We start from the raw sequence: 27,285 nt of genomic DNA, 5'->3' as shown, positions 1-27,285 counted from the left end.
ATACATCTTGCTCGTTTTGACATACTAATGGCAGAAGGCTGTATACTGAAAGGCATAACAATGATGTAAGACTGTTACACTGGAGATTGTGCAAACATTATGGTACTGAAGTGGCTGAAAAACACTGGAAACATGAGCCACAAAGCATCATAGGAAATGATGAAGTCTACATCACATGGGATCACCCATTACCAACAATTCAAAAGACAGATGCTAGAAAACCAGATATAGTGGTCCATGAAAAGAAGACAAAAGTTGCATTGATCATTGAAATTGCCACATCCAGTGACTACAGTGTCTTGCATACAGAGAGACACAAAGTCATAAAATATCAGAATTTGCAAGCAGAAATGAGGGCAATGTGGAAGAAAGATACCCAGACAGTTTTGATAGTAGTAGGAGCAATGGGTCTTATATAGAATCTACAGTCATATTTAGATATGTTACCAATACATGTAACCCCATACGAATTGCAGAAGGAGTCATTACTGGGCACATTGCAGGTGCTGCGAAGAGCACTTCTGTCTGACATCAAAGACTGAAACAACACTAATTTCATAAATGTTAATCAAACTTTGACTTAGGAATGGGGTCCATTCCCATCATGGAATTAGAAACCCAAAAGACTTGGAGGAATAAAAAAAGCCAGAAAATATAGAAAATCTCCTTTCTAACAGATTTAGCTCCAGTTTTATCCCCCTCTCACTCTCAAGCCACTCCTCAGGAAATATTCATAAACATATCTCCCCTAACTGTTTGCTAGAGAACAGTTCCTCAATATACTCTACACACTCTAAGGCCAAGAGCACTGCATCAATAAACCCAGATAATATCCGAAGATGCCTCCCTAATAGCAATGAACCTCAGACTATTAGAATCATTATCTAACCATAGCCTCCAGACAGGCTTTGTGCCAAGTGAATGTAGGACTGCAACTGTCATCCCTCTGCACAAGGCTGAGCCATCCACAGACCCATAAGTCTGATCATATACAAGGCCATGGAAAGAATTATCATGGAAAAAATAAATAATGACATTGGAAATCTTCACTCAATGGATCCATCTGGGTTTGGTTTTGTCAAAGCAGGTCACGCCTACTCAATCTCGAGGACTTATTTGAGAAGGTCATCAAAGCAATGGATGAGGGAAAACAGTGCATACTGCCTACCATGACCTGGCTAAAGCTTTTGACACAATTCTTCACTCTGGTATTGTTGACAAACACAAAAAATTAGCTATAAACCCCTATGTCATCTGCTGGATATCCAGCTGGCTCAAAGATATGACCCAAGAAGTTAAGTAGGGGAATCTACATCCACAGAGGCCAGTCACTATTGGAGTCCTTCAAGGTTCAGTACTGGAGTTACTCCTTTTTGGCATATATTTCTCTGAGGTCAAGGGCCTCTGGATGACAAAGTTTGCAGATGACTGCAAAAAGGGTGCAGTCATAGAGCCCCCCCAATGACACAAACACCCACCAAGAATGCCTGACACAGACAAATAACTGGTGTCAGTCACAGATTAAAAGTCAGTGTCAGAAAATGCATAACAGTATCCTTTAGGAAGACAGCTACCATTGGAAACTACCACACTGACAATACACCCCTAAGAGTAGACCCAGTGCTCAGGAATCTGGGAACGCATATAAACAGAAACCTGGCCTTTGACCATCATGTGTTTATAGTGGTAAGGAAATTATTCTATATTATACTTATAAACAAGGATATGGCATCAAGGACTGAGGATGTCAATGTTCAGCTGTGCTCTTCCTTCATCAGATCAATCAATAGGTTCAATGCCCCCTTCGGTATGTACCTGACTAGGCATAAGCAACAACCGGAGCATCCACAGAAATTCCTCACAAAATGAATACCAGGTGTAAACAGCATGTCCTTCTCAGAGTGCCTCCAAACCCTGACTCTGTAATCAGTATCCTACAGGCTGCTGAGACATGATCTATGCCTGGCCTTCTACGCATTCTCTAATCCCACTCTGATGGACCTACTGTACATCAGCAGAACAAACGGTACCAGATTTACTCCATCCAGGGTCCTAAATCACACCTGTAATACAAACAGGACATGCTGGAGAGATAGGTATATGTCTCAGAGACTACCCTTTCTATGGAACAGGCTTTCCATCCATGTCAAACAAAGCTCTTTCCTAACCCATTCACTGCGAGCATGTAGATGGAGAATCAGAAATACACCCCTAGTCTGACACCTATGTCTCTTATAGATAGTGACAACCTGTAAATCCTTGATTTACCATGTCCGAGTATACATATATATCCATAGGATTATAGAAAGTTACTAGGCTTTTGGCCATGAGGCCCTTACAAGCCTAGCCAAGAATTTAGCTCATGTTCCAACAAGTCAGCATATCCCATAAAATTATAGAGTATCAACATGCCAAATACATTTGGGAAGCAAGGTTAGGCTTAAAAAGAACCCCCAGAGGTCGCTAACCTAGTAATCACCCAAGAACCTATATATCCTGTATTAGTGATTCAGTGGGATAAAGCCCTGATCACAGCACAGGTGACCCAATTTTGAGTAGCAGCTTAGTGCAGATAAGGACATTGGGCATTCTCATGCTGGGGAAGGACAGACAGTGGCCTCCGCTCAGCTTGTGCAACCCACTGCTCTAATGATAGGGCCTCAGTTGGAGATCACATGTTCGTCATTATGCATGCAGACAGTTCAGGGAAGATGTGGACAGTGATACTCAGGAGACAGTGGGACAACGATCTTACAAAAATACCAAACATTAGACTAATGGCAGAGTAGGGCAGCAGATGTCTTGTGAAGTTTTGCCTAGTAGTATTGCCAGCCTATTCTCATGGTGTGCAGTAGATTGATGCAGTAAGTATAGAAGTTTTAATATTAGCTATAGCTTTACTTCGTTATGTCATATATGCATAAAAGTTATTAAAATAGACAGTTGAGTCGAGTATATTTAAGTAGAGACACACACAGACGCTGCTTGCATTTCAAGAGTTTACTGAAGATTGATTTAACCCCCTAAGGTGACATGATGTCCACCCAGTTAGTTGCAGCCTTAAAGGACCACTATCAGCAGAAACTGAAGAAATAAATATTTTTTAGCTTGCCATGAAGCTCTACACAATCCAAACCTGCCAGGAGTTATAGTTACGAGTTATAAGAGTTATAATTATGGCCAGTCTTTTTCATTGCCCATGTAAGTGATTTTACAGGAAGCCTGGAAGGAAAAAGGATGCCCTTTTGATGATGTCACAATGTTAAACAACAAGATCGATGCAAATAAAATGGAAAAAGGATAATAGATTAGATAAGACTAAATAAATAGACTGAAATAAGAAAGCTTAAATGCAATGCAAAAAATATAGAAACCTGGAAAATAAATACACATTTGAAGAAGGGGAATATTAACAGCAACAAAAGACAAAAAGAACTGAAAATAGTCATCAGATGAGGTTAAGGTAAGCAATATAAAGAAATATCACTGAGAAGAAATTAAGTGATTATCATGATTTACAGATACCTTCTGATATTCCAGTCTACAGTATGATGTGCAGTTCTAGGACCTCAAAAATATAACGAGATACATTGGACTGATACAAAAAAAGCAAGAATTCCTGAGCAGATGTATACAAGACCTAGTCAGAATGCCCCTGACAAAACAGAAATGTGTTTATAAAAGCACAAGCTGTCTTCTGCTTTTGATGTGTGGCCTGGCAGCATGACACAGACAGGTATAGCTATGACAATGACCCAGATGAATCAAGTTCAATTAACAGCTCAGATGCTACAGGAGTTAGGTGAGGAAGAATGGGAGTGAGCAGTCAATGTTGTATTTTCATCCTGGAGTGAGGGAGGCAGTCTGGCCTAATGCAGTGTCAACACCTACTAGTGATAGTGATGTATGACATGAAGTATAAGGGCTGGGGGTGTGTTCTTGGCCATGCCAAAACTTATTTGCTTGATAGTCTTTATGGAGTATATACAGGAAAGTGCACTCCTGCAGATGAAGGTGTAGCAGTCCAGACAGCTCACATCAGCCTACAGGAAACAAACAGACTGATCAAATACTAGAGATGTGATGTTTCACAGACAGTAAAGGGAGTAAAATGTATTTACCTATTTATTGCTCTTGTTTACCTGGAAAGTCCAACCTAATGGGTGAAAACCCCTTTTTCAGCAGAGACTCATGGAGAAAAGTACCACATATAGTACTTAAAAACAGAAATGACAAATTAATAATAGTAATTAATAGTACAAAACATATTCCATTTACAGAACACCATTACTATCAACAACAGCAATTACAGTACAATACATATTCTAGTTGCAGAACATAATTACAGTTATACCAGCAGAGTACTTAGTTTCAGTTTATATTACTGTAAGTGGTCTCTAGAAGAATTATGATCTACAAGTACAAATAAGCAGGAAAAGAAAACTGCATGTATTTATTTATTGACATCTGATTACCAGGAAAGTTTGACTGGGTAGGACCCCATTTTCTGTGCAGGCCTGGGGCAAGAATCTCCAACGTATTGCAAAACATTTTAAGAACAATAATTTTAGAATCTTTAAAAATAATACAAAAAACAACCACAGTTTAAATAATACCAAATTAGACACAATATGAAAACATCAGTTAAGAACAGATACAAGTTATATGACAATGATTTAATCCATCCATCCATCCACTCCTATTTTTGCATTTAATATGTAGAGAAATTTTAACCAGTTTATATATATAAAAAGTAAAGCTAAGTTAGTATTATACAAACACAAATTGCAATACGAAGTGAGAGAAAAGCAAGCTTATGGTATATTTAGACAGAAAGCCATGGGAGACAAATTCATAGAAGTAAGAAAGTGAGTGAAGAGGGGATAAGGAGGTGTAAACTAAGAATGGGTATGTAGTTTATTCTGTTGTTGAGCAAGAACAGAGCCAGCTTTTGTCTAGGAAGTCTTTTAGAATGGTTTTGAAGGATGGGAGGGAGGATATTGATCTGACATATACAGGTAAGGCATTCCAGGCCTTAGCAACATGATACGAGTACAGACAATTCCCAGCAGATACGATAGGTTTGTGGACATACAGGAGTTTTTGGTCACTGGATCGTAAATATGGACTGGGAACAGAGTTCTGCAGAATGTTATTCGGTGCTGGAAAAGCAGAACAGATTTGTTCATTTTCCTAAATGCCAAATGAGTGAGTTGGATGCAGAAAAATAAAAGTCGCAGAGTACAAAACGGAATTTTCTAGCTACATCCCTGCATATGTATGTATATTTATATATGCTTCAGCAGGTACCTCATTTAAGCCCCAAACTGTAACAATGATAGAATGTGAATTAATATACATTTTCTGAAGTAAAATAAGTCTATAACTGCAAGTCTCATTACTTATTACGTGTAATTCTGCACCTTTTTTCTACAAGTCATTAACTGTAGGAGGACCAAGAGGGACATAGATCATATTTGAGTCAAAATCAGAAACAGTTGAAACGTATGCGTGTTTTGCCCTCCAGCTAAAATTTAGTGGACAGGATTAAAGTTTTAAGATGCTAATACACTACATCCTATGGGCATGGCTTTGATTCCTTTAGTCTACTATTTGCCTACTGTGTGATTGCAAGCAAGTCACTTAATCAGACAGCTCTCCTGGGTTGTTCCTGAAAAGCAGTATTTTGCCTACAGTGTTTATTTATTTCCAGGATAGTCCATTGGGTCACGAAAAGCCCGTTTTCAATGGAGTCCTGGGGAGAAAAGCTCCAGAATAATCTTCTTCTTCTTTCAGCTTTTTCCCGGTTAGGGGTCGCCACAGCGGATCATATGTCCGCTCATGATTGGCAGTGGAGTTTTACAGTGTTGGGTTGCCAGCCTGGCACCCAACCTTCCACAGAAGGCACATACATGCACACACCAATACCTAGGGCCAATTTAGAGTGTTCAATCCACCTACAGCATGTCTTTGGGATGTGGGAGGAAACCGGAGCACCCAGGGGAAACCCATGCGACCACAGGGAGGACATGCAGACTCCGCACAGAAAGCACCCCAGCCGAGAATCAAACCGGAGAACCTCTTGCTGTGAGGCTGCAACGCTAACTGCTGCACCACCATGGCCACTCCAAAATAATACAGAAAAAAAGATCAAATAAAAAAATAAAACAGATACATAATAGTAAGACAAAGGATGCAGAATATCAAAAATAGAATACAATACATATAGCTGATACAATGAAAAGTTGTTAGAAGCAGGTCTCCAAAATACCAACGCGCGCCCACGCGCTCACACCCCCACACTTGGAGGCTAAAAATCACGCCAGAAAATTAGACTGTAGTTTACCCATTAAAGAGAGAATACATGGAATAAATAGGGGTCACCATCTACCACCCAAAACGTAGTCCCGAGTAGAAGACTTATTCGTGCAGAGTGACAAAATGTGAGGCTTTCTAATCACATCAAGTGACCTAACTACTCCGCCTCTATATATACTTTACAGCAACGCAGACAAATTGTTGAATAAGTTTGCCTCCGCAAGGATCCCACACAAGAAAGTACCAACAACTCCACTTTTACATTTTAGAAATTAAAATAATAAAACAGTAACTTTTTTTGCAGTGAATAGCTAGTTACAGTTTAACGAGACGACGGACCTTGCCAATTGTCTTACAATAGATAACTAAACGTCTCATTTAAATTTGAGGTAATCTCAGAGTAAGCTATTTTATCGCTCAGTTACAAATGATCAGTGCTTTGGAGACCCGGTTAATCAGCCACGTGATAGGCATTGGTTGGGGGAGTTACGATTTGAGGGCCTTTTGGGGTAGTTACTTGCTCTGCAAGACTGTTGCAGTGCATACACTATAAGGGACCTTTTCATTTCACTGATCGCTAGACTAGTAATAAACCGTACAATATGTGGAAAGTTGTGAAACAGACCACGGGATTACGGAAAAGTAGATGGTTCCCGACAACTGTGGGTCCTACTCCCCTTCGTTTCTTAAGCAGCAGTGTGACAGAGACTGATCGGTGAGTTTGTTTTGAGCTTGATTAAAATGCATCTTTTGCTAGAGGGAAGAGAACAGTTTTACTTTACTCTGAAGGTTCCAGTCTTTAAAGGCTACCGAAAGCTCTCAGTTACAGATAGTATTACATTGGTTCCCTGCAATGTTACCCTGTCGGAATAGTTGCAGGGAACAAGAAGCCTGATGTTTATTAATTGGTGTTTTCCAAGTGATTTTGCTTGTGAAAATAATATATATTCTTCTTAAACACTAATACGTATCTGATAGTATTTATTGCATTCCAGAAGGGTTCATTCTTCCCTTTAACCGAGTATAAGTCGGTCCTACCAGCTATTACAATAAAAATGCATTTTAAAACCAAATTCTGGCTGAAGCGAGAGACATAGTATATCTTTCTCTTAATACTGCTCACATAGTTAAAATATAGACATACACACACCCACGCGTACTGCAAACATATTTTGTACAAACTCGACTTTTTCATTATCTGGCCGTAAATCTTGGGTAAACACCCCGTTTGTTCCATTCTTTATCGGTACAGTAAAACAGAAACCTTCAGACAAATAAACTTCCCAAACCTTAAACCGTGCAGAATGTGAGATTGAGAAGGGTAGGCGGTGTACAAATTACCGGGGCGGGGCTGCATGAAAAACGCATTCGAGGCTGAACCTGCAATAACTTATAGGTAGCCTCAATATAGACAAGAACCGGTGGAATTTCATACATCTCAACCTCAATCAAAGCGCAATAAATGTGGACAAAGCCAAAAATGAAAGGGGCAAAACCCCCAAACTAGGGATAGGTTTTTAAAATATTGCTGGTACAAAAGTTAAAAAGTTACTATACTAACATGTTTTGTATTAGTATGCATTTTCTGAATTATATGAAACTCAAATTTCTGTCATTATTTAGTGACTTCTATCCACAATAATTTGACAGAAAACCACAGCCACCAAAGTTTTCCACTCCAGACTAACAAAAAAAAAAAAAGACTACCTGTGGGGTACCCACATTATACAAACACTTCCAAAGATTCTAAGCCTTCTGGACTTCCGTACTTGGGAGCTGTACATATGTTGTCCCATTGTTCCCTTGTAAATTTGCTTTTCCATTCTCTCTTCCCAATCTTTTCTAACTTCCTCTGATTCTTATACTTATCTTGCAATATTTTATCTGCCCTACTAATTATCCCTGTGTTAAGCACAGCTTCTGCTCTAGAATCAATTAAAAAATTTAACAGAGTAGGCCCGTCACTTAAGATATTCCTTAATCTTTGTTTATACTCTGATATCACTCCTGGGTATGTAAGGCAGTCTGTAGCCTGTTGTCCAAATTCGTCCTTCGCTTCATGTCACTCAACCTTTCCCTCTGTAGTTATTTGTTCCCAAAGTTCTTACAATACTTTCTGCTGCTTTATGGATATAATATTGTTCTCCATAAGGATCTGTATCAAAATCCCAGTCTCGCTCTCTTAATTTCTTGACCCCACCATCATCATCCTCCCTTTCCATTTTGAATTATAACCTTTTATTGTGTTATGAATATGAGCCTTAACTGTGTAGCTCTAAAATATCCCTTCAAATCAGGTAATCGTAAATTACCTTGTTTTGTTGGAAAGATCAACTTATCCAACTTAACTCTTGCCGTCTTCCCTTCCCAGATAAAATCATTCACTCTTTATTGCCCACGGCTTCTCCTCTAGTTGATAAAAATATGCCTGAGCTATATATAAAGCTAAAGGGAGTAAAAATATTTTCACTACTATTATCTTGCTATTCAAATCCATAAGTAGGAGCTTCAAGTTTCTCCATTTTAGTATCAACTTTTGTGTAGTATCTTCCCTCATATTCTTAGCTGTCATAGCAGATGTCCTTTAATCCATACTCCCAAATTGTCCCCATAAATATGGGCATTGCTGAACAAATTCATGTGTGGGTACATAATTTACAGCTAAAGTCTTTGTTTTATCTTCATTAATTTTGCATCCTGAAAAGACTTGAAACTGTCTCAAAATGTTCCACAACACTGAGATATCCTTTTCTGGATTTATCAGGTACAAAATAATGTCATCTACAGATAAAGCCAACTTTTCTTGATTGCCATGCCAATTATATCCTTGCATTTCTGAGTCTCTTGTTTTCTTTGTCAGTGTCTCTGAATATAAAGCAAAATGGGTAAAGAGGACACTCCTGCCTGGTTCCTTTGTTTCCTCTGTTCAAACACAACTTCTGCTAAGGAATCCTCCCACTTTAATTTTTGTCACTGATCCTTCATATATCCTCCTAATTAATCTTATTATATCAGGGAATGCAAATGCTTTCATTGTCATATTCATAAAATCCTAGCTTATTCTATCAATGTTTTGTCTACATCAAGACCCACTAACAACAGTGGTATTTTCTTACATTCTGATTCCCTCTGGATCATCATTGTTCTGTTAGTGTTGTCAAATGTTTGCCTCTACTCCACATGTTTGGCCATTCTTCATATAGATATAAACATTCATTTTGCAATCATGGTTTAAAATTGAAATGGGTCTATATGAAGATGGGTCTGAAGAATCTTTACTGTTTTTAGGTAATACAGCTACCACAGCTTTCTTCCAAGATGTTACTGCTTCCCATCCTTTTATGTTACTGTTAAAGAAAATCTTCCAGATCATTATCATTTTCTTCCCTCCTAACTTCCAAACTTCCCCAGCAATGCCATCTGTTCCTGGAGACTTTCCTAAAGATTAATTATAAATTGCCATTTTTTTATCTTATCCCGTCCTATCTTAACTGGTAGTTTTTTGCTTCATCTACCTCTAATATTGGCATAATTAAGTCTTCCATAAATATTTCCATTTGTGGTCTTTTTTATGTCTACATTTCTCTGCTTTATATAGATTTTCATAAAATTTCTGAAATATCCCTACCACTGCTACAAGATTTATAGTTATTTTTCTTGTCATAGTTTCTCTAAGTTTGGTGACAGCCCTTTTTACTGTCTGTTGCCTATGTCATTGTGCTAAAAGTTTTTGTGCTCTGGAATTATCAGAAATAGTTGCTTAACAGTAATCTTTCTAATCTCATCCATATTATCCAAATACTCCCGTATTTTCTGTTTAGCACTCTGCATTTGTGCCTCTTCATGTTTTGTGAGATTCTAGTTATTCTGCAGTATTTTAATGTTTGTCAGCTCCTCTAAGTAATCCATATTCTTTCTTAAACATATCTCTTTCTGTTTTATTTCTAACCTGTTTTTAAACTCTAATTTTATTTTGTCCCACTCACTACCAGTAACTTCTGAATATATTTCTGTCTTCCCTAATAACGCTTGAATAATTTCCCCTATCCATTCCTTAAATTCCTCTTTTTTTAACAGGTAGGTGGGAAAGCACCATGGTCTCATTTTTACTACATTACCCTGCATTTGTATCATGGTTTTTATCGGTGCATGATCTGAAATAGGTATTGGATGTGTTTCAAAGTTTTCAATTAAATGCACATGTTGCTGTGAAATATAATTTATATCTAGCCCAGTTATTGTATCTTGGGGAATAATATGTCAATTCTTTCCAAGTTTGTACTAGTGACTTCATGTCTTCCATACCAAATATTTTCCTAAAATTTCTTCAGAAATCTACCCTCTTTTGGTATATTTCTCTTCTAGGCCCCACTAATACATCCTCACTATTGCAAATCAAGTTCCAGTCTCTACCTATAAGTAATACTGCCTACTGAAAACTGGTTATTTCTCCCAAAATGTTCTTAAGCTGCATAATAGCATTTTTGGAGGAGTATAAATACTTGCCAGCATAATCCTCATCCTTTACCAGTAGCCCTCAACTACCATTAGTCTACCATTGTTGTCTTTTTCCCTTTTTCTATCACTATTGGAGCTCCTATAACAATTAGTGTAATTACTCATTTTTTCCTTTGTCCAAAAATAGCTGATGAATATCCATCATGAAATCCTCTCTTTATCAAATTCACATGCTTCTTTTCTAAATGTGTCTGCTACAGCATGACTGTTAGTACTCTGCAATTCTTAATATCATTCAGTACACTTACCTTTTTGTGTCTATGTATGGGCCATTCTCATTAAAATAATATGGATAGTGTAGCTATTATGATAAGAGGTTATTATTCCCACCTGTAATATACAACAGCTTTTTAAAATGTCTATTTCCAGCATTTGTGTCACATGCAACCATTAAAGTTTAGCAGGTTGATCTTTTAAAGACGTGTCTTGTCATCTCTGTTTTAACCTGTCACATTTTAAAGACTTTTTTAATGGATACCCTCCAAAAAAAAATCAAACATACCCCCATAACACCCCATAACCTCATAATTTAAATGCACAAAACTTATGTACATCTGCAAATAATGTGTTTTAACCCTCATTATGGCAACAGTTGTCCCAAATCAACAGCTGTACCCACAGGCATTACCTAAACTAAAATTAATGCAACCTGTGGTAAGGTGCATGTTACAGCCTGTGCTCCTACTTAAACTAATAGTTGTCTTTTCTTGTCTTATTTTTCTTCCCTTCCCAGATGTGAAAAACAGCTTGTATGCTTTCAGGAAACATTAATTTTTAGCCATAAGAAAAAGTGCACTGGCTATCTTTAAATAAAAATAAATTGTACACTGTTCTAGTAAGAAAGTATTAATGCTGCTATCTCTTAATCACTTCCCGTAATTTCAAACTTTATTTTTCACTGAACTAATTGCTATTGTACCTTTACTTTTTGCATTTCCCTCCGCAAAGAATAATCAGAACTCTCACGATTAATTGCTTGTACCTGCAGACAGCTCGTCTCCATGTAAAAGTAGTCAGCAATGAATCTTTGTAAATTTCACTCAGAACAGAATGTAAAACTGCTTTCAGCTGCAGACTTATTGACTCCCACTGAGCATTTACTAATGGGAGAAAAGCAAGCCAATATCTTTACAGGTGTAAGAAACTTGGCATTTTCCATGGCTTTCCTAATCTTATCTTATTTTTCAAGCCTGATTGCTTACAGAAAACACTTGTTTATAGCTTAAGCCAAGGGCATTAATGTAGACATTCACCCTTGTTGTTGTGACTTTCGGCTTTTCCCGGTTAGGGGTCGCCACAGCGGAACTCTGGTCCGCTAATGATTGGCAGTAGATTTTTACGTGACAAGTTGCCAGCTCTGACGCACAATCTTCAACGAAGGTACGCCCATTCATGCATGTCTCCACACAGAAGACGCTGTAGTTGAGAATCGAACAGGACAACGTCATACTGGGAGGCGACAACGCTACCGCAGCATGACCACCACAGTCATTCACCCTTGTAAAATGAGATAAAAAATCTCTTAATTCTACATATAACAAAAAATAGTGCCTTTTTACACCCTCATCCCAGTAGCCCAGTATCACAACATATTAACATTAAACTTGAATTTGTCCAGCCCTTTTTTCTCTTGTTATAGTACAAAGCCTATATTTGTTACAACTAAAAATGTGTTTAATTTAATATTTTTAACACATGCAATAGTCACTGAAGAGACTGCCCCCACACTTAAAATATGCCTGAATACACAAAACTGCTTTACTATGTATAACATGCCGTTTATATTGTAGTTTATTTTATTTTTAATTTCTTAACCAGGGTAGAGCATTGATCCTATTGAACTCATTTCAGTCTCAGCCTGGAGAAAACACAGTAGGTACATGTTAATACTGTATACAGAGAGAATGACAAAATGCAATATATACATATTAAATATCATAACTGAGTTGATGGTATAAAAGCAGTAGATGAATGACATATTTGTAGTGACTGAAAAAAAACACAGTATATACATTAATTAAATACAGAGTGCCATCAGAGTTGGCATGCTGAAGAAATTGCAATCAAAAATGGAATCAGAGCAAGGTACTTTAGAAGGAAGAAGGGAAAGAAGAGGTTAAGTTGTACGGCAAGAGCGATAATAGCTACATTTTCCTAGAGTCTTGAATGTGCTTTTATTTGTGAATGGAAAATAGGATAAGGGGAATGATCTTTAAAGAAAGAAGGAAGATAATTCCACACTTTGGGACCAAGGACTGAACAATCATGTTCTGTGCAGTGAAACCTAGTTTGGGAGGTTTGGAGGAGAAACATGAGTGGTTAAGATGTATAATGTTATATATTGGTGCATCTCTGAGTAGTCTAAAAGCTAGTGGAGGGAAGGTGTCATTCTTGATAAGTTTAAATAGTTGAGAAGCAAGTAGAAAGTCAGCACATTGTTTCACAAGTAGCCAGTTAACTTTTCAGTGTTTTTTGCAATGGTGTTCATTTCTTGGGGAGACCGTGATGAATCTGTAAATGGCATTTGAAATAGACCTAATAGTGGATATATCTTTTAGAAGCTGCACTTATTGGCAAGAGACAATATTATAACTGAGCCAGTAAGATACCTTTACCTTTAGTGTTTCTCAGAGTTTGGATAGGAAAGGGGAGATCCTATTAGCCTAGAGTAGGAAATAGTTGATTTTGTGTGTGTGTGTGTAGTCCAGATGGATTTGGGAATTTAGGAAGTTGTCCAGCCAGCCAAACTCCTCGGTATTTTTTAATGCAAAAACTTCACATTTTCTGAAAGCATACTAGTGTTATTAAGATGATAAAGGAATTTTAGAGGCCTGGAGATGGAAGTGATCATTGCCTAGTGCCAAAAAGCATTGTTTTTGTTTTAGAGGAGTTAATAGTAATTGTTTATCATTAGTCCATTGAATAAGGGCATGAAAATCTGCCTGAGTTTCGAGCTCAAGAGAAGAGAAAGAATGGTTACAGTGGAACAGGACCATGTCATCAGCATAAATTAGGATATTTAAGGATGTCTTGTAAGGTGTTTTGATTCCTAGGCACATTGGATATTTTCAGACTGGAGTGTATCAAATAGGTGACACATGGCTGTGTGTTTTGCTTGAAGTTGCTTTATCTATTCTTGTTTTGTTGGAAGTGACTTTCATTAATTCCAGCTGTTGAACTACTCACTGGATTTTCTATGTTGTTTCTGTTAAAACATAAATCATGGGTAAAAAAGCAAGCATCCAGGCAGAAATCTGTGGGTTTGAGTGGGCAGCTAGATGAGGGATTTAAACGGCAGCTTCGGGGACAGAATTTTCTACACTAGCCTGAAAACATTAGACTTGACAATATGATCAGAAACTAAACTGTGTTGCCTAAATTAGATAGATTGGATTATAACTCTAAACCCCTGTGAAACTGGAACTGCTTCTTCACAAGTTTTGCTACCGTTTGTTACCAGAAAGTTTTAACAGAAAATGCAAACTGAGAAGCACGTAAAATGAAATTTTTGGACACTACTAATAAGAACAAAAATTGTTTTACTTACTGTAATTTTTCCCCTTTTAGTGTCATAAACATTAATGACATAAAGTGGGGTATATGCCTTACAGTCCGCCAGAAGTTTAACAAAGTCAACAAAAGTCCAGTCTTTCTTGGGACTTCTAAGATGGCTGCACACTGATCACTAGTTTAATTTCAGTTCTCCTAGTGTGAAAAAAAAACTGAGAGCTACAGGATATTAACTCTGCAAGGTTTAGTAAATTTATTTACTGGCTAGTAAATACACTTCCTGGATGCCAGCAAAAAAGAAACCTAGAGACCCTGAAAGAAAATCATCTAGAAAGGTGAAGAGAAAACACTGACTGGGAAGAATCCTGCAGCTATTCAGCAAAAAGCATTTCAAGCTCCGTAGAGTTGATATGTTTTCTATTGCTTTTGCATAAGTGAATGTCTGGATTAAGACCCTTGACTTAATCTAATAACATTTTTTTTTCTGTGTAAGCAAACAAATGAGGCAACACTGAATGTAGTAAAAGGTGTTCTTTTAGCAAAGAAATGTTCATTGTGAGTTAAGTCTGCAGCTTAGGGCAGCTGCACATTTGTTATGTTTCCATGGAGACAAGCTGACTACAGGATCAGGCAATAAAAGCCAGAACACTTTTAAGGTTAAAACATACATGTTTTCTGGAAGCATACAAGGTGTTTTCCACTCATCATTTACCTCTGATCCCTCTGGTGTAGCACTTACAGCCACTGTGGACTAGGGTTAACCATGTTCTCTGAGTTTGTTGGTGTTTCTTCAGTGGACAAGGGAGAGCCACTCTTCTTGGTCCTGGGAGAGGGAACAGGGAAGATTTCTCTGTTGTGTCAGAGCACTTTGCCAGTCCCTGGGGAAGCAGCTGCTGCTATTAGTGACACCATTGGCCCCATTTTCTTGTCAAAAACAAACAGAAAACCAAGCCTGTATCTACCTTTCTTTCGATAGGAGTAGTTTACTGAGTTTAGCCCAGGGTTTAATTCAGGCTATTGACTCTTATTGTAATGTAGTTTCTGATAAAAGAAAGAGGGATTCCTCTTTTCCTGAAGAGATTCATGATTCTGAATCTGAACAGGAAGATGCAGGGGCAGATTCGGGGTTTTTATTTCAGATTTCTGATTTAGACTCCGTGAAGAACTCAGTTTCTGATTCTCCCTGTAGGGGTTTCTCTTTCTTTGAGTATTGCTAGAATGTGCCAGTGTTTTCAGTGGGAGTACACTGAGGTTTGTCAGTCCCTCAGAAAACACTGAGTTGTTACAGAAGGATTTTCCAGAGCCTGCACCAATTCCTCCTGTTCTGCTTCTTTAGAGGATGCATGTGTTATTGCTTGCAGTTTTTCCGGATAGTCAGTCAGCTGCCCCTAAAAGCCAGATATAATGTATAAAGTTCCTCAGTCTTTTAAATTTGTATACACCATTCCCAAACCTGACCCAGCAGCTATATCCTTAGTTGATCCCACTGCTGATAAGCACTTCATTTCAATTTTATCTGATAAAGATGGGAAAACTATTGATAGGTATGGGAAAAAGTGTATATGTTTGAAAATCATAGTTGCATAAGTTTGAATTGTCAGGCTAATATGCTAAAGTTTGATCTGACAAATTATGATAGTATGAGGAATGTCTGCAGTTTCTTCTTGTGAGGAAAATTTGCTTTAAGTAAATTAAGTTTCTTCTATTGCACAGGTCACTACTCATTATTTGCAGTGTGTGTATGACTGTGTTGATACTACATCGAGGGCTATGGCCACTGGTACTGTTTTAAGGAGGTTTGCATGGCTGCATTCTCAGAACACATGATGATAAAAACAGGATAAACAGTCTGAGCAGAATTCAGGTACACAAACATTTAAGATAAAATATTTATTTATTATTTATTTATTAAGAATGGAAAGGCTGGCCCAGATGACATACCTGTGGAAGCATGGAAGTGTTTAGGTGAAATGGCAGTGGAGTTTTTAACCAGATTGTTTAATGAAATCTTGGAAAGTGAGAGGATGCCTGAGGAATGGAGAAAAAGTATTTTGGTACCGATTTTTAAGAATAAGGGTGATGTGCAGAACTGTAGTAACTACAGAAGGATTAAATTGATCAGTCACAGCATGAAGTTATGGGAAAGAGTAGTGGAAGCAAGGTTAAGAAGGGACGTGATGATTAGTGATCAGCAGTATGGTTTCATGCCAGGAAAGAGAACTACAGATGCGATCTTTGCTCTAAGAGTGTTGATGGAGAAGTACAGAGAATGTCAGAAGGAGTTGCATTGTATTTTTGTAGACTTAGAGAAAGCATATGACAGGGTGCCTAGAGAGGAGTTGTGGTATTGTATGAGGAAGTCAGGAGTGTCAGAAAAGTATGTAAGAGTGGTACAGGATATGTACGAGGGTGGTGTGACAGCGGTGAGGTCTGTGGTGGGAGTGACAGATGCGTTTAAGGTGGAGGTGGGGTTACATCAAGGATCAGCTCTGAGACCTTTCTTATTTGCAATGGTGATGGACAGGTTGACAGATGAGATCAGACAGGAGTCCCCGTGGACTATGATGATTGCAGATGACATTGTGATCTGTAGTGAGAGTAGGGAACAGGTGGAGGAGATCCTGGAGAGATGGATATATGCTCTAGAGAGAAGAGGAATGAAGGTCAGCAGGACTAAGACAGAATGAGAGGGAGGATAGAGGAATGGTGAGGATGCAAGGAGTAGAGGTGGCGAAGGTGGATGAGTTTAAATACTTGGGGTCAGTAGTTCAGAGTAATGGTGAGTGTGGAAGAGAGGTGAAGAAGAGAGTACAGGCAGGATGGAGTGGGTGGAGAAGTGTGTCAGGAGTGATTTGTGACAGACTAGTACCTGTAAGAGTGAAAGGGAAGGTCTACAAGAGGGTAGTGAGACCAGCTATGTTATATGGGTTGGAGACAGTGGCATTGACAAAAAGGCAGGAGTTTGAGCTGGATGTGGCAGAATTAAAGATGTTAAGATTTGCACTGGGTGTGACGAGGGTGGACAGGATTAGGAATAAGTATATTAGAGGGTCAGCCCAGGTTGGAAGGTTTGGAGACAAAGCCAGAGAGGCACGATTACGTTGGTTTGGACATGTGCTGAGGAGGGATGCTGAGTATATTGGGAAAAAGATGCTAAGGATGAAGCTACCAGGTAACAGGAAAAGAGGAAGGCCTAAGATAAGGTTTATGGATGTGGTGAGAGAGGACATGCTGGTGGTTGGTGTGACAGAGCAAGATGCAGAAGAGAGGAAGAAATGGAAACAGGTGATCTGCTGTGGCGACCCCTAACGGGAACAGCTGAAAGAAGATGATGATGATGATTTATTTATTTGACATTTGTTAACTGGATTGGTCCATCTGAGACAGAGGCCCATTTACAGACAAGACCCAAGGAGAAAAGTTCCAAGCAAAATACAGTCATGACAAAAAATATAATATGATGGTAAAAGTACAAATAGTGCAACATAGAGATACAAGGTGCAGCTCATAACACAATGAGGAATGATAAGGGGATTCCAAAAATGTCTCAAACCCCCCACACACAGTCCAAAAAGTCTGAATGTTCAAGAGACCTTGAGATCCACTCCCACCTTGGCTCCTTTTTTCTTCCAGAAAGTCTGACTCCATTTTTCTCTTTGGCAACAGATTGTTTTAGATAAATGGGTTATGAAAATCATTTATCAAAGTTACAGATGGCAGTGGGAGGAAACTCCTCCTTTCCAAGGAATCAATTATTCCTTCTCCTCCTCCAGATCATGCTCTTTTGTTTCCACCTCTTCTTCATCCCGTTGTGACAGAACCAATTCCTCCTCCCCAGTTGTGGAAGAGTTTTTAGTAAGAATATTCCTAGTGCCAAAGAGAGAAAATTGCTTGGAGAGAAGTTCTGGATCTTTCTTTCCTAAACCTATTTGTGATAACTGCCCAAATTCAAAGTTGTCACGTCACAAACTATTATCTCTTATTTGTTGTTTAAGTTTCCTGGTAACACTATCACATCCCTATTCATCCAGATTTCAGGTGTTTCTTAAGGTTCTTTGTGTCTGGATCACTTTATCAGGACCATTCTCCAGGGGAATCCTGACTCTTCTAGCTATGGTAATCTACCATTGTAACTAAGGCTATTGCAGCAGTGATCAGTATGACAAACATAGTACAGTTGTGTAATTTGAATTTGCCTTAACAGTTGATGTTCAAATGATCACTGCTACAGTAGCTGCTGTCTCCATCCACCCTCTTCTTTTTGTGTGTGGTTTTTATGCCAGGTTGTGGACATTTTATTTTTTGTTGTTCCTAGCTTTATACTTTCAGGACTCAGCCTCACTTTCTTTGCTGGTAGGAAGTCTGTGAAGGGTTTTGCGGTCAAATTTATCTCTTAGTCAGCTCAGCACGAGCTACTTGATAGTTTGGTCATGTGAAAGGTGTCCTGAGCCTTTGGAAGCTGGCCAACTGTTTTATCCTTGCAGGATATAATCCATACAGCTGAGGCTACTGCAGCAGTGATAATTTGAGCATCTACTGTTATAGTAAGTTCAGCTTACACAACTGTTCTTTTCTCTATTTGTGTCCGCTAAGCGTCAGCAGAGTCTCTCTAAAATATAATAATAAAAAAGTGCAATAATAAATCTTGTATAGGGACATTATATATCTCTGCTAGTATTGCAGATTGCAGACAGGTTAACAGTAGACTGTATGCTTAAAACAGAAGCTTAGTAATATTTGGGATCGAAACTGACTTGGAAGGAACAACATTTTGGAGATTAACTAGTTAAAGGCATGTTGAAAGTTCTCCTATTTTATGCACAACCAAGGGTCAAGTTTATCAGGGAAAGTTAGAAAGTGTTGTAAGCCTGGTGAACAGGCTGTTTTCTTGCAGACTAATAATGTACAGTAAATTCATGAAGTGTCTGCTATTCTTATAACTTGGGCTCTGTTTACTGCCAGTTTGTCAAGTGCTGGAGGCGTCATAGCAAGCAAGAAAACAACACTTGACAAAGAGCACTTTTGATATATGGGTTGGCTCACTGTTTCCTGTAAAGTTCTGGCACTGGGAGTGAAAGTGTGTGTGCAAGTGTTGGGGTTAGACAAATGGAAAGGGAATGGGATAGATTTAGTTTGTGCATCTGATGTTCAGTATTAGATCACTGTTGCATAAACCCAAGCTACTGGGATTGTATCCTGCCAACAGTATGACCGACTAGAGGGCACCTTCCACATGCTCTGACAGAGCTTCAAATAAAAGGCAGAGTGCCAAAAAACGTCATAGCTTTCATGCCAGTGTAGTGCTCTCCTTCTGTGGGCTTCATGGAATTGATGGTCGACCAGCAATCCTTTAAGGCGGGGACATGTAAGTCTCCTGCTGGGGAAAACCTTACACTGATTATTTTTTATGACAGAAAGATAGTGTTTTTTATTCTGTGAATTGTATATGTTTTTGGCTGAGACGAGATTTGCCAGTTCCTTTGGATTTCTCTACCTGTCTTTAAGGCTTCCTTCATGGTTGGATGAATGGAGCAGTTACCGGTTTCGTCAGTTCTTTCTTCCCTATCCAAAATAAAAGAAAGTTGTCAGGGATACTTTGAGTGTCAGTCCAGCTGCTTTGCCTCAGCTGCCAATTGATAACTCTGTTGTATCTGTTCTTCGTTCCCCAGACTGCTCATTGTTTTTTAAGTCCCTCTAATGTATCACCTGCAGCTAGGAAGGACTGGGGATAGTCACATCCTTTGTGGCTGTAGGGTAGTGAGCGAGGGAGAACTCCTCTTGTCATTTTCTGTGGAAGGGGTGGGTGTTGGCATACTGCATAGTCAGGAAATGGAGTCTCAGCCCTAGGAAAATATGTCTGCCTTGGGTCGATATTTATCTAGGAAATCTCCCAGGAAAAGAAAACAGAAAGTAAAAAAAAAATACATGGCTTTTCCTGCATCTATTCCTGTGGACAGCGAAGACTTCTCAGGATTTGCCATGAATTAATTTCTGCTTTTATTGTGCAGTTACCGCTTCAGCGTAGAAAAGAAAAAGTTCCCTCTGTTTTTGATTCTGATTTTCATTCAGAAGAGCAGGGACTGGTGGGTGACTTTAACTATCACTCCATAGACTGGGAAACTTGCACTGTCTCAAATACGCAAGCATAATTCTTCCTGGACTTCATTAACACAAACACCCTGCAGCAGATAGTGCACACTCTGGCCAGGGAATCAAGCATACTTGATCTGGTACTCACCAAAATGAGCGAGTGTTGCCTCCCTTGTCAATTCCTCACTGGTGAAGTCAAATCACAAAACTGTCTCCTTTGAAGTAAAAATCAACCTGGAAAACCCAGCTAAACTAGTCATGGTTAGGAACTGTTTTAAGGCAAACTACATTCTATTAAGTGACAGTTTGTCAAAATTCAAGGTTCCCCCAGGTCAGAGACCACAGCTGCCTATGCAGAATTATTCACAGAGTACTTGCACAGACATGTGGATGGCTGCATAGATACTGCTCTACCCACCAGAAGCAAACTCAAAAGAAACAACCCCAGTGGTGGAATCCTCACCTAAAAAGAGTATATAGTTAAAGAAAAAAACTCAAGGCCAGAATTGGGAAGAGCAACTCCCTTAAAGAAAAGTGCTCTCTTATATAACTAAACAAGACACTAAGAGGTTTAATTAAGTCCAACAAGGCCAACTACATGGCCAGGCTAGGCTTTCAGGCTAAGGACAATCACAAGGCCTTCTTTAGCTGTGTCCAGAACCGTAAAGGTATCACAAAGCGATGTGCTGCACTGGTGATGAGCGGTACCACCTTCACCAATCTACTGGCTAGTAAATTCAGCTCAAACTTTACCCCCCCACTCCACCCCAGCTCCTCAAGGTGAAATCCTCCCAGCATACTTCTTCCAACTATTTACAGGAGCAAGGTAGTGGAGACACTCGGTAAAGCCAAGAACACCCCTTCTGTGAGTAACGACAACATCCCTAGTTGCCTCCTGAACAGTCTAAAACATGATCTGTCAGAACCACTTGAGGCAGTCTTCAATTACAGCATTAAAAACAGGCTTTGTTCCAAGTGAATGGAGGACCACAACAGTCATTCCCCTCCACAAAGGCAGAACAACCGACCTAGGGAACTACAGAACCACAAGTCTAACATGCCTATTATGCAAAGCCATGGAATGAATTATTATGGAAATGGTAAACAAGGACATTGGCAACCTTCAAACACTGGACCCATTCCAATTTGGCTTTAAGAAAAGGTTGTACCTATTTCACCTGGCAGACTTCTCTGAGAGGGTCCCCAAGGCAATGGATGAGGGTAAAACAGTGCTTACAGTGCATCTGGGCCAGGCTAAAGCATTTGATACAGTACACCACTAGGGCATTGTTGACAAGCTCTGTGGGCTAGGCATAAACCCATATATAACTTACTGGATTGCCAGTTCGCTCGCAGACAGGACCCAAGAAGTCAGGATCAGTGAGACCACCTACATCAAGAGACTGGTCATTAGCAGAGTACCCCCAGTCTCCATGCTGGGCCTGCTCCTGTTTAGCATCTACTTCTTGGAAGTCAAGGGTAACATTCAAGGCCTCTGGCTCACCAAGTTTGCAGATGACTTTAAATTGGGAACTATTATAGAACCCTGTAACCAGAAATCACCATCTTGCAAGAGGGTTTAACACAGTCAAATGACTGGTGCAAAAGCCATGGCCTAAAACTCAGTGCCAAAAAATGCATTGTAATGCCCTTGGGAAACTGTCTACCCAAGTTAATTACTCCATTGATAAAACACCCCCTAAGGGTCGACCCAGTAATAAGGGATCTAGTAACCTATAACCTATGCAGACAGCTGTCTGGCCTTTTACCAACATGTAACTAAGATGGTAAGAAAATCATTTTGTTTTGCTCTACCTATAGGTAAGGTTATGGCATCCAGGTCCACGGAAGTTCTAGTACTACCTTACTTGGCCCTCATCAGACCTATCATTGAGTACAACACCCTGTTTGGGAAATACCTAACCTGCAACAGTTGGAATGCCCACAGAGTTTTCTCACCAGGAGAATTCAGGGCATGATCACCCAGTCCTACACTGATTGCCTGTGTGTTCAGTCTCCTACTGACTGCTGAAAGGGGATCTATGTCAAGCTTACAGACTTCCTCAGACCCAGCCCTGATGAATGTTTTGCACACGTGCAAGAAAATGACACCAGAAATACTAAATCCAGGGATATGAACTTCGCTTGTTACATAAACAGAACATGCTGGAGAGTCTGGTGTGTCCTAAAAGATCCCCATGTTATAGAATAAGCTTCCTGTCCATGTATGGCCCTATTAAAATAAAACCTTGACAATTGGATGGGAAATTTTAACTTTGCTCCTGCTCTGGCCCCCATGTCCATTATGGAGAGAGGCCATCAATAATAAAAGTATTATCCTAACTAGACTCCCCCCACCCTCATGTCGCTCAGGAACCAAACTGGTTTGTGGTATGCAGTTAAGCTTGTAAGGACCCCAGTGTTTGTCAGCCTAGGAGCAACCTATGAACCTGTATATAGATGGTTGTCTTACATTTGCAGACTCTGTACCCAGTTGTTGAGATCCTTTGGCAAGTGTTCAAAATCTCCTACTGAGTTTGGGAGTTCAGGTAAACTTACGGAAATCTTCTCTCATCCCTTTTGTCAAAATAGTTTTCTTGGGATGGGTGTTAGATTATGTCTAGACAGAGTAGAGATGCACCTAAAGTTCTTCCTGAATATTTCAAGTTAATCTCTGGAATCTGTCAAGGAATATCTTAGGCTTTTGGGATGCATGGCTTCAATGATTGTTATGATTCTCTTAGCCAGACTGCACTTGAGAAATTCAGTGGTACCTCAGGTCAGTCTGTACTCGACATTTACATCATTTATCTTTTCGGATCCCTGTCCCGGGATTTTAAAGAGGGGTGTTCAATGACATTAAGACCAGTTCTCTTAGAATCTAGGTCACCCATTCTCCCACCCCACCTCCTCTTTTAGTCTGTCACAACAGATGCTTCAGACCTGGAATGGGAAGTAGTTTCAAAAGGTCTGAAAGTCAAGTTCCATAGAATAAAAAGTTGGATGAAAGCACATAAATGTCAGAGATGTAAGCAGTGATGATAAATGCTCTGAGAGCCATAAATCAGCTCTTGTCTCCAGGACCTCTGCAAGTTTTAAAGACCACACCACAGTGATATAGTACATAAACAGTGAGGTACCAGATTTTAATCCCTTTGTAGACTTGCTATGATAGAGGTAGCAACTGTGCTCACCTGCTCACTTTGATTTTTCAGGCTTCACACATTCCATCAGAGAAACAAAATTGCTGCAGACAAGCTAAGCAGGAAGGGAACAGATCCATATGATGGAAGCTGCATCCAGGAGTCTTCCAGGAATTGATCCAACTGTGGGAAACATTTAATCTGGATGTCTCCTTCAAAACAACACCATTACATAAATTCTGCTTCAGTGTTCCTTGCAGACAGGCTCGGACAACAGACTCTTTCTTATTCCCATCGATGGGAACTTTCCTTTATCCTTTTCCACTGATATTCAAGGGTCTTCTAAAGATTCAGAAGGACACCCGAAAGATAATAGTGGTGACCCTGTTTTGACCCATTCAGCAGTGGCTCTTCATTCTTTTGAATCTAGCAAAGGACAGTTGCCACAAGCTTTCCCACAGGCTGGATTTATTCTCACAAGACAGGGGTTGTTTGATACACCCAAACATGAAAATCTCCTTAGTTGACTGGCTGGATGGTAAAAGTTTGATTCTTTTTAGGCACCATTTTTGTTCTGAGGATGTGCTACATATGCTGAAGGAGGCCAAAAAACCTAAGTGGAAAAGATTTTCTAGTTGGTGCCTGTCCGAGGCCCAGGGCACTTTAAGACATGGTTATCTCTGGTTCTTGCTTACATGTGTGAGTTATTGTCCTCTGGCCTTTCTTACTATTCTGTCAAGATTTATTTGTTTCTCCTTTCTGCTTGTTGGCCCTAGATCTCCCCTTTCTTCCTGTTCCCATGCCAAACAGTTTTCAAAAGGGGTTTTATGTGTCTATCCATCTAAAAAAACAGGTAACACCTTCTTGGGATCTGCATTTTGAGCTAGAAGAGTTTACTCTTTTTACATTTGATCCAACTCATGAGACTGATTTGAGGTTCTTAACAGGGAAGACTGTTTTTTGGTTGCTATGACTTCAGTTAGATGTTCTCAACATAATAAGCCACTTCAGATAGGGTTGTGGCCCAATCCACCAGGGCTTTGACTTATTTTGTGGCTTTTTGAATGGGACCAACTCTAGAAGTATTCGAGCGGCAGTAGTTTGGTCCTCAGTACATAGTTTCACAAAGCACTTCAAAGTGAATTCCTTTTCCAGGTCCAGAACAGGCTTTGCTGGCACCGTTTTTATCTATTCATCTAGTTAGTTGGTTGGTTTGTTGGTTTTAGTTTGTTTGTTTACCAGGGTAGTACACTGATCACAGTAGACCATTTGCAGGTATAGGCCAGGTGCAGAAATAAAAAATAAAACAGAAATACTTCAGAAACATAGAGTAATCACAAAAGTATAGAGTTCCACAGGCATTTGAAGCACTGATCTAATATTCTTAGCAGAACAGAACAACAAATGTGAATTAATTGTAGTAGTGTATATGGGAGGAGGGAAACAACAAGTGAGAATGTAGGGTCAAAGTAGAAGTGGTGCAGGTGAGGGACGATTTAGGTGATGTTCCCAGTGGTGCAGGTAAGGGAGGAGTTAGGTGATGTGTATAGTGGAAAAGCACCTTCAGTCATCATTTTGATGGAGGTGTCCTTTGTGCTGTGCTTTAAAAGTGGAGAAAGAGATTTTTTTTAAGAGTAAGGGGGGAGGGATTGCCAGAGTGTAGGTGCAATAATGGAGAATAGTGGTTGGTGCAGTGCAGTTAGGTTTGGGGAGTCTTTAGTGAGGGAGTTAATTGGAAGAGGTCGCAGAAGTTGCAGGGTTTTGTTTATTATGAGGTTTGGCAGCAAGAGGTGGGGTTAGACCCCTGGATGAAATAATTTCAAAAGAAGAGACCCTAGGAGAGAGTGGATGGTGCAGTGGATTCTTAGACTCTGTTTTCATTGGACTGTAGAGTAGATGAGTTTTTAGAGGCTGTGGCTATGATGGAGAGCCCCTTATTCAAGTTGAACAAGGATGACTCCTTTGCCTGTTGCAGCTCTATCTTCTTTGGAAAGAAAATGAGATATTTTTCTAGGACAAAAATAAAAGAGAATATATCTTTTTCTTGCTGTTTTTCAGTGTGGTTCGGGAAGTTAAATGACTAATCCCACCATAAAAATGAATTTTTAAAGGCTGTGGTTGTTTCTTTTGGGGTACCATTGAGATATGCAATGTTGAGATTTTTAGGAGGTTTATCAGCTTTTGTAAGGCTCCAGATAGCTCAATTTTTGTTTTGGAGAGGTTTGGGAGCAGTGTGTGTTAGTTTAGCCAAGGATTAAGGGAGTGGATGTCTGACTGAGACTGAGTTTGAATAGATGAATATGAGGAACTGGATCGAAGGATAACTATGTCACCTGCATAAGGAGTGATAGGTTAGGGAAGTCAGTGGGTAGTTTGCTACTAAAGATTGAAAACAGTGGGGCAAGTATGGAGCCCTGAGACACTGCTTTGGTAAGGGGTGCTGGTGGTGATGGGAATGAATTCATCATATTTTTCCTCCTCTCTCTATGTTTCTAAGCTGTAATATTATATTCATCTGAAGAAGCAATAGTGTTGTCACGAAAGCGCTCACTTTTTACTTTCTATTTTGTTTAATAAATAGAGGTTTTTGCCCAGCCGTGTTGGTTCGGTACTTATTGTTTTTTACTTAAGGTTAGGGTTAGCACACATTAGTAAGGTGGTGCAGGAGGAGAAGTCCCCCTGCTCATCCTTACTAATATTTGCTAACCCTGTCTTAGCCTCCCTATCCATATGGCTGGGACCAACATGGAACTTGAGGATTTACTGGGGGTCTGTCTGGTGACATCTATGAGGGGGTATTATTTTATGCCCTACTGTGTTACTCCCTCTCCCTCTTGGTTTCCTGTGATATGACTGGGGGCAGATATATAATGGGGATGTGCAGTGCATCTCCCCACCTCCACAGCAGTTCAGCCTTGGTCTCCTCCCCATCCCCCCCCCTTAAGCCTATGTCTCCTAGTGTGACATTCCCAGCCATCACCAAGGATCGTCACAGGAGACTTCTGTAGAACCAACCAAATAACCACCCATCTACCGGGGATGGTAATGCCTATTACTTCCTGCTGCTCTGTCAGACACTGGTGTCACTAGTCGAACCCAAGTCACCTGACTGTAGTGGAGGCTTAATCCCTCTACACCACAGGACTGATACAGTTATCTTAGTTCAGAGTTTATGTAATCTCCATTGCTGCTGTTGTCTGCTAACTGCTCCTGTGTGTAAGTAAGTAGCTTTAATGGACAGCTGAAGTACCACTTCATATATGGACTTAACGTCAAAGGTATTTTTTTATATTGCTGAATATAGTAAGGAGTCTCACAGTTTAATATAAATATTACCAATGTTAATTTTCCTAAGATGTTTTCTAGACATTGGGTTCTTGTTCTCTGGCTTATGTTTGGGTTCATTAATTTCTAAGCTTATTGAAAAGGGATAGCCTACAGGAGACTGGTAGTTTGGTCCATTATGTCCTGTAAATGCTGTACTAATTCTGTCTGGTGGGTTAAACAAGTGTGATACAGCCCGCTAAGTCAGTAGTTTCAGCATTGCAGCTTGGACTGCTGTTTCAGTTTAGACTGGGTTAGTAGGCATAATTCTTCCACTTTATGTAGTCTGTGAAGAAAGTGAACAACTCTAGGTTAAATAGGGATTTAGAGAAGTAAACACTATGTTTATTTTTCTTACTGTGTTTTGAAAGGTGCTATTAAT

General features: G+C 39.5%; 1 protein-coding gene across 1 annotated transcript in view; it reads left to right on the top strand.

The window, feature by feature from the left end:
• Positions 1 to 6,725: 6,725 nt before the first annotated feature.
• DMGDH (dimethylglycine dehydrogenase) overlaps positions 6,726 to 27,285 on the top strand; it is a 1,049,975-nt gene continuing 1,029,415 nt past the window's right edge. Inside the window, exon 1 of the mRNA XM_044063708.1 lies at positions 6,726 to 7,033. Coding sequence (XP_043919643.1) covers positions 6,921 to 7,033 — 113 coding nt within the window. The 5' untranslated portion in view covers positions 6,726 to 6,920. The remainder of the gene's footprint in view (positions 7,034 to 27,285) is intronic.

This window comes from Protopterus annectens, chromosome 2.part2, assembly GCF_019279795.1.
Source record: "Protopterus annectens isolate FY-2018-M chromosome 2.part2, PAN1.0, whole genome shotgun sequence".
Lineage (NCBI taxonomy): Eukaryota > Metazoa > Chordata > Ceratodontiformes > Protopteridae > Protopterus > Protopterus annectens.
This window is presented reverse-complemented; position numbering and strand designations above follow the sequence as displayed.